We start from the raw sequence: 11,803 nt of genomic DNA on the forward strand, positions 1-11,803 counted from the left end.
GTTTTTATTTCTTTTTTTTTTTTAATGGTAGGTCAGAATAGCCACTTTACGTTTGCTAGATGCTCCTTCCTTGGGAAACCATGTAAACATTCGTCTTCTGGACTTATTCACAGCTCTCATGTGTTGGATGCAACATCTGCTTATTATCCTCATATTTAGGAATTATTGGACCCTCACATTATTTCCACATCAGGGCCAATGTTTTTAAAGTGGTATTGATATTAAAGCAACACATTAAATGTGTTCTTTGGACTCCTCAAACGTTTATACCCAAATGGTCTTCATCCATCCATATCAGTATCAAATTTTCCCCTGCATCCATGGCCAATGCTCATCCCTTTCAGTGCTTATCCTTTACAATACACTAAGCCCTCTGAGACTAAAAATAGTTTAATTGATCCTATGTAAGCACGACAAGAGATTAAATTAAAATGCCAAGATAGGAAACAATTTATTATAGAGAGAAGAAAAGTTTCTCATCCAAAATATAGAAATCTGTACAACTTTGCCACAATCAATATACATGAACTGTACAAATTTACACCAGTTCATAATTTACCCAAAAAAAAGATAGATGACTAACAAAGTTCACAAAATAGATGGTGGTTTGTGGAAAAGACTTTTACCCAATTAAGTACAAGGAAATTACAAACCAGACCTCCACTTTCTAAAAATAAGAGGTTTACTCAGTCTTAGAAAAACTACAAGCTAGCAAATGTACAGATAGCTGGCTGGTAAACACACCACAGTTCAGACAGTGTCTTTATATGGTCTCTCTCAAGCCTGTTGGCATAGCAGAGCCTGCTTCCTTGCTACCTTGAAGGCCAATACACAATCCAGAGATCTGACCATTTTCCCCCCAGTTCATGCTCACCAAATGTGATGTATGTACAGTTTATACATATTAAGTGCTAGGTAAAAGTCTTGTCAGATAAAATTTCCAGTACTACCATGTTCATAACAAGTCTTGTTACTAAGCTGCCAAAAATGGTAACTTTTTTTTCTTTTTTAATGTCATAGTGCAAATTTACTCTGCAAGACTTACTGCAGAGGGCAATTTTATAGCTATAGTTTGGGCTTCAAGAATTGGTGTTTTTTTAAAAAAAAATTAAGCAAGACAGCTGGGAGAAAACTGCAGCCTTCCTGGGACAACTTCACACCTTAGGAAATAAAGTGATCATCTTTACTCACAGGCTATTAAATCACTGAAAGGTACTGTCCAAACTATGGCACTGCCATTATAAAATAAAGTTTACCACTCTATCTTGTGCCAGGTCTTCACAGCTGTGACATGGTTTAAATTCCATAATCCATCCCCAGAGGAGCCCACCCAAAGTAAAAACCAAATTTATCCATCCATTATAAGATGATTCATCCATAGGCTATATCTTAACCTGACACAGTCATCATATTGTAGCTCTTGGAGGGGCTTGTTCTGCCCAAGAGAAGTTCTTCCTTACAGCTTATTCTGCTGTCTACCATTTGCATGCTGGCGCTATTTTGGCTAGCTCCTGCTGGTGTAGCTTCATACAGCACACAGATTGATCCATCCTCTCCAATTCGATAGGATACCTCATAAGGATCGACCCAGAGAGTGAGTTCACTTGGAAGAAGCCGGAACAGTTCTTGACCGCTGAGTCCAATCCGCTGCGCTGCCTGCCCAATCAGAGGATCCATTTTATGGTTGATCCGGATGCAGCGGTAGCCTGATCCTTTGCATGGCTTTTCAGGGAACCAATGGTGTTTATAGTGCTCTACGGAACAAAAACAAAAAATGCAATGAAGATCATGCTTAATTCTTTATAACCACTGCAGAAAATCATACAATTTTTTTAAAAATGCTTGAAAAGTAAAGTCAACTTAAGGCACTAGAATGGACTACAATAGTTGGTTTTAGAAAAATCTAAGGCATTTTACCCACTGTAGTTTCTCCAAGTTAAGGGTAAATTCAAAAGTGCTGTGGCATTAAGCATCAACACTGAAAGATACCCTCTAAAAGGAGGTGGGGAAAGTCCAAGTACCTAGAATCTGGGAAATCAAAATCAGGAGGAAGTCAAAAGAATTGCACATGGAGATGATTTCCAAGGACTACTTTACACATCACCATTTCATACACAGATCCCATCCTTGTGTGCAAAACCACCTGGAGGCATTTGGGATTCAAGATTTTCAAATGTCTTTTTTTAGATCAATACAGACATCTAGAAGTAGTAGCAGGGTATCTGCTTCCAGGTGTGTGTGTGTCTATACATATATAAGATCAAGAACAGACAACTGTGGCACATTCTCACATTATAAAATACACATGCTCTCATACATGAACACGCATGTGTAATGGATAAAGAGAAGCTGTGCTAAGAAAGTGGTATCAAGAAATGGTGCCCCAAGTACCTCAATATTTATATGTTTAGTAAACATTTTCAAAGATTCTGGATTCTTAAACATTGTTCATGCACTTTTGAACTGGTTACTTCCTTTGCATCTTTTATAATTGACACAAGAGGAAGCACCAAGTCATTCAAGAGTTTATTTATACACATTTTTAAAAACAGATCTAAAAAAGTTACATTCTTAATAATCCTAATGTTCTGCTTGATCTTTATGGAATCATTCATTAATTGTATGGACTAAGTCTGGCTCTCAATGGAAGGACATTTACTCTGTCTGCATAGGAACCTTATTACTGGGGAACAAAATGCCTAACTGAAGCCTTCCAGTGCAAAACTATGAAAATATTTTCTGAACTGATTATAGCATATTTGCAAGAAATTGTTCTAAATAAATATGTTGTATACCTATTGCAGCCTGCCGTTTTCAGAAGAGTCAGAGAAGAATTTGTTTTAGAAACATCGTTTCCTTCTATACATCCGGCCCTTGTCTCCCCCAGTGTTCATAAGCAGTTAAAATTTTACGGGGTTAATGCATTGTTTTTTTTATTTTTAAAAGGATATTATTTTATTTTTAAAAAATATGAAGTGGCCAAGTCAATACTATGGGGCTTAATGATTATTAAGGTGTTTGCACTTTGATGCTTGTCTTGGACAAGGTGAGTGTGCGCGTGTGTGTATGTACACACACACCCATAGCACACTGCTGTTATTATCACCTCCTTGTTCACACTAGTGACATTTCTTTCTCTTACTACAATGAAAGGAAGCCACATTTAGGCATAGTAAAAAGAGGGGGGGAAATGTAGAGCAGCTGTAGAGATTGTTTTGTAGTACACAGAGCAGCAGGAATTAGCACAGGTCCACAACAGCAACCCACCACATACACACTCCAGACACTGCCACACTTCAGAGCAAAGATGGGATTAGTGGTAGGGGAAGATGGAGCACTAAGGCCCCTCCCAAAGAGACTAGATGAAGCATGAGGCTGAGTGTGTACAGCAACTCCATACTAGCTAAACAGAAGTTGGGAGGTGTCATTTGCCACCACTGCCCTGCAAATGAGGAGAGGTGAATGTGTCAGTCCCTTCCCCTTTGCTCAGAAGAGTCAAGTCAGACTTTTATTTAAGTGCTAAATGAGAAATGTGGGGAGGTTACATCTGTCACCTCCTTGGAAAGAAACTGGGACGTACACAAGGGGTGCATACGACCCACTGCTGGAACCACACAGCCCAAGCATTCAACGGGTCGCATTCTGCTCCGCGAAGGGAACGGTCAGCTTAGAACCACTGTCCCGAAGCCGAGGAGCGGCGTATACAAACTGAACGTTAGAAATCTCACCCTTCCCACACCCCTTAAGGGTTAACCCCTTAAGTGTCGAACAAAACAAAACCACCCGCGCAATCATCAACGTGGATGAGGGTAACCACATCAAATACGCCTTGGGGAGGAAGGCTGGAGAAAATGACAGGACTCAGCCCTCCCTCCTTTCCATAATTGCACAGAGAAGAGATCTAATCTGCATGACGTGCTCTTGGTACACACACACACACACAGAGAGAGAGAGAAGGAAAAGAGGAACTGGAAGCAGCAGGGCGAGGGGACGTTCACCCACGTAGCTGAACAAGGGAGCAAAAAACCTACGCGCGGGGGCGCGCACACTCAAACATCTGGGGCAGCGCAAACTACAGAACCAAGATATAATTGCGAAAAGACTTTATTGGAGGATAAAGCACAGCACTGCCGTTAATCTCACCGGGGGGGGGGGAGAGCGAGCGCAGTTTCCTGATCCCGCGCATTGTGCAGAGAGGCAATTCTTTCTCGGGCTTTTGAGAGGCATTTATTAGCTCTACGAGGCTTAGAATCATACAAACAAAAGAACACCCCCCTCCTCTTCCTCCCAAGACTGTAAATGAAACATCAAGATGCGGGTGGGGGAGGAGGGTGCCGGAAGAGTGAAGTCGCGTTAGAATACAAGGCGCTAAAGAGAAAGGGGAGGGGGTGGATTAGAAGTAGTTAACACATTCCTCCCTCCCTGTATTTTTTTTCTTCCAACGCGAGTAATTATTGCACTCCCCCTCCCACCCCTCACCTGCCAGTAGCTCCTGCAGGCTCTGGCTGAACGTTTGCAGCTGCCGCTCGTTCATCAGCCCCTTGGTGCGCAGGAACTTGGAGATGAAGCCCACCGCCGCGGCGATCTCGCGTATCATGCTGGCCCGGGTGTATAGGGCAGGATGCATTGAGGCGGCGTAGGCGAGGAGTAGCCAGCTCCGGTGGTTGAGTGTGAGGGGGGGGCAGGGTGCGCGCACGAGGCCACCCAAGGCAGTGCGAGGAAGGGCGGCAGAGCGAGGGGAGAGGGGAGGAAAGAATCAAGTCGGTCGAGTTCAAAGGGCTGAAGTTAAGAGCCCCCCCGCCTGCTCAGCCACCTCCCTTTGACGTAGGCTGGAGGCAGCTCTAGCAGCAGACACTCCGACCATCTCCCTCTGCGAAGCACGAAGGAAGTCGCTTTTCTCGCACCGCCTTTTATAACCATGGCCGATGGCAATGGCGTCGGAGAGGAGCTGAGAACCCGCCGCCGCCAATCCGGTGATCGCACCATTGTGACGTTGCGTTTGGAACGGAGGGGCACGGGGAGGAGTGATGTCATCTGATTGTAAACAAATAGAACTAAAGAGGGGGAGAGAGAGAGAGTGAGGTTGTAGCTGGGTCTGCTCCGGGATTGAAAAACAGCAGCTGCTTGAGAATGGAACGTCTGGCTGCGAGACCAGTAGGCTGCGGTAGCAGCAACGCAAAGTTAGTGTAGAAAGGAAAGAAAACGCGCAGCAGCGACCATCTTCCCTCTTATTATCTCCCCTGCGACTCTTTATTTCCCTAATGATCTGGACTTCAGCTCTCACATCCACCCAAAAGATCAGTGCCTTAGGTGCGTACAATTCATAACAGGAGGCTTTTTTGGGAAACTGAACAAGTCAAGGGGAAGGAGAAAGGAAAAACAGATTATCCACGGATGTTCAGAAGAGAAAGGTAGCGGCTGAATTGTTATGAATCTTGCTGTATTCGTTTTCTCTCTCTTTCCCGTTGTTCAAAAGCAATACTTTTTATTGTAGCGTAGGAATCACAATTGTGATACGTATGGGAACAAACGGGCTGATAAAGGCCAGATCCGAGCCAGGAATCTCTCTGCCCAATACTAATCATACGATCTTCTGGCTACAACTCTTGTCTTTTGGAATCAGTTCGGACCAATCTATATCCAATCCACCATAAAAAATAACAAATACTGTGTATTCCGGTACCATAGAAAACAAGAATTCACATCCAGTACATAGATCCTATTGGATTTTTAAAAAATTATTCCCAGTTTGATACCACCTAAAGAGGCATCATATTTGTCCATTGGATTGTATCACAAAAATAACACACTTTCTCATTACAGAAAGTAAAACAAGTCCAGATCCAGATCTTTTGAGCTGCTCACCTCATCTGTCCTTTCAATTTTAAATTTCCACATTTGAATTGACCAATCAGGCCACTATTGCTTCAAAACAAAAACAAAATAAAAGATCTCTGGATATTAGAAGGATCAAAGGCCCCAAAGATCTGAAATGTAAATTATATGAAATGTTGAGGATTTTCTCATTTATTCAGCCCTTCCAAAGCCACTGGCTTGGTAGACCCTCAGTACATTCATCTCTTCACAGTGCATCCCAAAAATCACCCAAGAATGGAAACCATAGCCTAGCATCCATGCTCCCTCCCCACTGACTCCAAAAGTAATGCACATACAACCATAGATGTGGGGAATTTCCATGTATGTACCTCTGGAAAAGGAATCACCTTTGTTGGTGTTAAGATTTACAGTCTGTAACACGATTCCTCCCATCTCCATCCTCACCTCTTTGAGTTGTGTCCTGTATTGCCTGAAACAAGGCAGCTCAGCGAACTTGCTGCAAGGGCATATACAACTGTGTAAACAAATATCCATGGATGTTGCAGTGGAATGTAGAGTTTAAAAGGCAAATCCCAACATGAGGACAGCCCCCGGGAATGCTGCTGAAATAAGAAGCGCTTTTAATAGCTTGGAAGGTGTTGGGCTATTCAGTACCTTTCTGTTGGCATCTATTATTTGATTTATTCTTTCATGTCTTGTGTTGATGCTGTGTGTTGCCTTCATGTGCTGTGCTAAATTCATCTATTTTACACATTCCTTTGGAAGTTCCATGGTGTTTGTTTAGATGTAGCAGGCTTGGCAACGTGATTACATAGCTGGGCCCTCTGTTTATTATGTCAGAACTCCAGGATTTACTTTTTATTATATTACTTTTTATTATATTATATTTGAAAAGGAAATAGCAGTTCATATATTGCTTTAATACAGCAGAATTGGGAAACAATCCATTTGGGATTTTGCTTACTGTTTCAAATCTTTTATTGTTTTGAACACAAAATAAATAAAACTTCCCTCTTGTAATGAGGGCTAGAAAGATGGTTTTTAAGAGTGACAGCTGAGATTCTCAGTGTGCTGTATTCAAGCACAGTGAACTGGGTACTGTCTCCTACAGCCTAATCTCCCACAGCCCAGACTCCAAACTTTCCCATAATACGTTAGAATAGGATTGTATGGGCAGAGAAGGACTGTAGCTCAGTGGAAAAACATCTGCTTTGCACGCAGTAGGACCTAGGTTCAATCCCAGGGATCTCAAAGTAGGGCTATGAAATAGCCACATGGAACCCTAGTACTGAGCTACATGGGCCCATAGTTAGGAGAAACCCTGTGCCGCCTGTGTTAGGAACTTTGCCAAAGAACTGCATGTGACTTTGTAAATAAACCATTTGTTGGCAACATCTGTGTGAATTCAGTAGTAAAGATTCAACAAACAGCACATTCAGGCTTCTAATAAGAGCTTCATACGCTGCTCACCCCTGCATTATACAACAAAGGTGCGTTACAGCATAGCAGAATCTATACAGTTGCATTTTATAAGTGCAAATAAAACATCAGATATTACAGCCACCAGCTGTCCACTTTCATAACTACACATTTGCACTGAGGTCCAAAGTCTGGTGTTATTGCATACGCTCACAAAAATATCTGACAGAGTGTCTGCTTTGTTATTGTTGCTGGATTGGTCTGAGGGGAGGAATATTTATTTATTTATTTGACATATTTTTATACTGCCCCAAACTTACATCTCTGGGCGCTTTGCAATGAAGCAAAACAACAGAAAAAGTTAAAACTTTATTTATTTATTTATTTATTTATTTATTTATTTATTTATTTATTTATTTTTTACATTTTATAGCTCGCTCTTCCTCCAAGGAGCTCAGAGCAGTGTACTGAATACTTACGTTTCTCCTCACAACAACCCTGTGAAGTAGGTTAGGCTGAGAGAGAAGTGACTGGCCCAGAGTCACCCAGCAAGTATCATGGCTGAATGGGGATTTGAACTCGGGTCTTGCCGGTCCTAGTTCAGCGCTCTATCCAGTAGAGTCTCATGAACATGCTGCTGTGGGGGTTGGGTGGCTGGAGGCATCTTTAAGGGAAAAGAAAGTCGCTGCGGGGAATCGCTGCCACCACTTACCTGGCATAAACGGAGCCGAGGCCCTGCCAGCAGCCAGGTAAGTGACGGCGGCGATGCCCCACCACAGGGGCTGCTGGGAGGCATGCTGCAGAGATAAGCAGCGACTTTCTTTTCCCTTAAAGATGCCTCCCCCCCCCCCCCCACTGGCGCGTTCACGAGCTGCTACTGACTCTAACCACTACACCATGCTGGTAAACAAAATTAATGACAACAGAAAAAGTTAAAACATTACAACCATTTAAAACATTTTAAAGCAAGAATTTAAAACAGTGTTAAAACTATTAAAACAATATTTAATTAAAAGCCTGGGTGAACAGATGCATCTTTAAAGATTTTTTAAAAGCTGTCAGAGATGGGGAGGCTCTTATTTCATCAGGGAGCACGTTCCAAAGCTTCGGGGCAGCAGCAGAGAAGGCCCATCCCTAAGTAGCCACCAGACGAGCCAGTGGCAACTGCAGACAGACCTCTCCTGATGATCTCAATGGGTGGTGGGGTTCTTAAGGAAGAAGATGTTCTCTTAAATACCAAGGGCCCAAGCTGTTCTTCTATTGATGAGAGGAAACACACTTTCAAGCTTCCTGATCCTTTTCCTCAGGCAGCAATATTTCCTGCTATCTGCAGACAGAAAAGCATCTTGGCCTTTTAAAGCTTTTCTTATCTGAACTCTTCTGTGGCTATCAACTGAGAGATAGTTCTTGGTATCCTCTAGAAAAAGAACTGATAGAAACGCCACTTTTTAGCAATGAAATACCTCTCAACCTCTTTTTGCCAATAGAGTTCCACCTTTGCTAAACCAAACTTTGCTAAACTTTTGCTAAATCTGTAACAGTACCGTTATGTAATCAAAGCCCTACCCTCAATTAGGTGACAGTGTAACAAATCATGGGTTTGTTCATTATTATGAACAAAATAGCCATTAAAGATTATAATAGCAAAAATACAATCAAAATATATATTTAATTAAGAAGAAGAAAACAACATTTTGGTTTATGAGGATAGCTAGAGTGTGGCAGCTCCAAAAAGCGAGGATATTCGATTGCCTATGATATTGACACCATGATGTCCAGTCTGAGAAACTGATGACATAAGATCTGATGTTCAGTCTGAGATACTGTGCTGGCCTACAAAATCCTAACCATGGAAACACAATTTGGCTAGCTCCTTCATGCTCTAATCCACATACAGGCTAGTGTCAACAGCAAAAGCTGGAGATTGTTACAGTGATGTTTGAGAAAAAATGGTAATGTGCCTCTGAGCATATCGTGAGTACTCTTAACTCACAGGCAACAATCACCACCCTCACAATTAGTGGAACCAATGGAGGACCTAGCCAAATCATGATTCTGTGGTTAAGGTTTTGTAGGGTAATACAATATATTTGACTGGACATCAGGTCTTATGCCCCTATGGTGTGAATGTCATAGCAATTGAATTTCCCCACTTTCTGGAGTACAGTTGGAGCTGCCACACCCATAACTATCCCTGCAAACCAGGGTTTTTTGCTTTAATTAAATTTGCTTTTTAAAATGGAATATCCCATGGTGGAAGCATGCTCAGTGCTGTGTCTAACAACTGAATGACAGGCAGAAACTTGACTGGTGTTTCCACCAACATTTGGAGATGGGAACTGCACCCTTTGAAGTTCTGTCTGTCAAGTATCTGAAGTACAGGCAGAATATCAATAGGAGCTGCTTCCACCCTCATATGCTAGGCAAAGTTACACCTTTGAATCTGCCTGTTAGGCGATTATTAGAAGTCCTGGGCCTTTTGGGCATTACTAGAAATTTAACAGCCTTTCCCCCCCTATGAGGAACAAGTCTGGAGAACGGTAAAAACCAAACACAATCACTGAAGCCTAGCAGTTCTGAAATAAAGCAGGTATTAAAGATGACTTTTTAGAAAAAATGGTACCCTTTGTTAAAAAAAACAAATTCTGCTGACTGGAAGTATAAGAGACCATTAGTTTTCCACTACTGCTATTTACAGATTTTGGGTTTCTTAGATTGGAGGACTTATTCCCTTGATATTGCTTTTATAAACAACAATGTGATATGTCTTGGAAATTGTAATTTACTCTTTTATTTTGTAATCCCTAATGTTTTTATTCTTTGTATTATTTATTCATGTCTCTGACCATTCCTGAAAGGGTGTGTGTTTTGAAATTAAAGAACTGTATTATAAAAACAGTAAAAGAAGCATTTTAAAAGTATGCCTAGGAAAGCAATTTAAGTCAGGGAACTGATATGGGGCAAAGGGCTAACCCACCTCCACTGGTGCCATAGCTGCAATCCAAGTGTCCCCATTACTCCATCCCACAGCTACTTTTTGAAAAAGGAAAAAAAATGGGGGAGCAGTTTGGATGATACCTCCCTGTCCCATACAGTTACAAAGGGGTGTGTCAAGTGCACACTCATCATGATGCCTTGATGCCTTCCGGATGCATCCCTTTATCACACAAGGGAGAACTGGCCACTCCACACACTCTCTAAATACCTGTAGTATTTGGAGTCTGTGTAGAGTGGCGATTCACATGAACAGCCCCACCCCCCACCCCACCTCATTAATAAGGAGACACAGCAAGACTGGACAGTGTTCTCTCTAATTTTTTTCATCTGTGGGCGAAATGAGTTTTGTTCTGCGCGGCAGTATCAAGGCAGTGTGTGCACACATGCATTCAGAATGGGGCCTTCCTAATTCAGCCTGAGCGGGATATAAAATTAACTGACCGGACATTAAAAAACAATGTGAGCGCACGCACATGCCTTAGAGGGGACACTGATACTGGGACGTTGTGAAAGATATCATGATGAACACACACTCAGCACGCCACCCCACATGGGCTTAGGAGTTGTTGTCTGATCAGGATCTGGGAGTTTCAGTCATGGAACTCCCATATTAAATAGGTTCCTGGAAACATTAAATTCCTGAGAAAAGGAATCTTAAATTTGGCCAGAGAAATCGTTTCCAAATTTGAGAGCAGGCTTAGATAGGTTGTTTAAGATATTTCCCATGGCAAACCCAACATTTTAGGCCTTGGAGTGATGGGATATTGCTGCTGTGAGGCTAGCACTATCTGCCTGTGTGCCTACTTGCTTCCTACCTGCTCAGCTACAGCCTTGTAAATAAATACATTGTAAAACCCTACAAGTCTTTAGTGTACTCGGACACTGCTAAACACCTCCCAAACATCCTACCATGTTAGGAACACAAACCAGTAAACTTTGATTCTTTATAGGCAGAAGGTCCCCGATTCAGTCCCTGATATCTCCAGTTAAAAGATCTCAGGTAATGGGGTGGGGAACAGTGTTCCCTCTAAGGCGTGCATGCACATACAAGTTCTTTAAATGTCTGCTCAGTTATTTTTAGGTCCCGCTCAGATGGAATCAAGAAGGTCCCACTCTGAATATAAGTCCGTGCGCACACTGACTTGATACTGCAACCCAGAACAAAACTCATTCCATACACCAATGGGGGAAAAATTAGAACCCTAGTGGGGAAATATCTTTGCCTGAAGTTTGAGAAATCTGCTGCTAGTTGATGTTGGAGCTGGGACCCTGGCAGCATCAGCTCTCAGCTGCAGTGTCTCATAGTGACCACTGGGGTGGGTGAGTGGGTTTAGGGTCATGGATAAAAGTGCTACTCCTCCCCTCTTTGTTCTTCCAGTGTTAGACTCCATTTTGTCTCTCCAGATATGACTGTTTATTTTGATCTCTCTCTTCAGCCATGAGCTACAGCTGAAATAAGCTGCAGGCTTTTTCACATTTGTTTGTAACCTTTTCTTTAAATAAATCTTTATGGTTCTTCAGTACTAAAGAACTGTCTGAGGACCTCTTG

The 11,803-nt window shown here is 42.2% G+C and overlaps 1 protein-coding gene across 1 annotated transcript; it reads right to left on the reverse strand.

Annotated features, from left to right (window-relative positions):
• Positions 1-426: 426 nt before the first annotated feature.
• BTG1 (BTG anti-proliferation factor 1) lies at positions 427-4,887 on the reverse strand. Its single transcript, XM_053257125.1, has 2 exons — positions 4,480-4,887; positions 427-1,754 (listed from the first exon to the last, which is right to left on the reverse strand). Exons 1-2 carry the CDS (start codon positions 4,625-4,627, stop codon positions 1,390-1,392), a joined length of 513 nt encoding a protein of 170 aa, XP_053113100.1. The 5' UTR covers positions 4,628-4,887; the 3' UTR covers positions 427-1,389.
• Between the last annotated feature and the right edge of the window lie 6,916 nt (positions 4,888-11,803).

This window comes from Hemicordylus capensis, chromosome 5, assembly GCF_027244095.1.
Source record: "Hemicordylus capensis ecotype Gifberg chromosome 5, rHemCap1.1.pri, whole genome shotgun sequence".
In the NCBI taxonomy this organism is placed as follows: Eukaryota; Metazoa; Chordata; class Lepidosauria; order Squamata; family Cordylidae; genus Hemicordylus; species Hemicordylus capensis.

Coding starts and splice junctions, on each gene's coding strand:
- BTG1 (XM_053257125.1), bottom strand. CDS start 4,627: ATGCATCCTGCCCTATACACCCGGGCCAGCATGATACGCGAGATCGCC. Junction 1,755..4,479: donor CCTGCAGGAGCTACTGGCAG/GTGAGGGGTGGG, acceptor TTTGTTCCGTAG/AGCACTATAAACACCATTGG.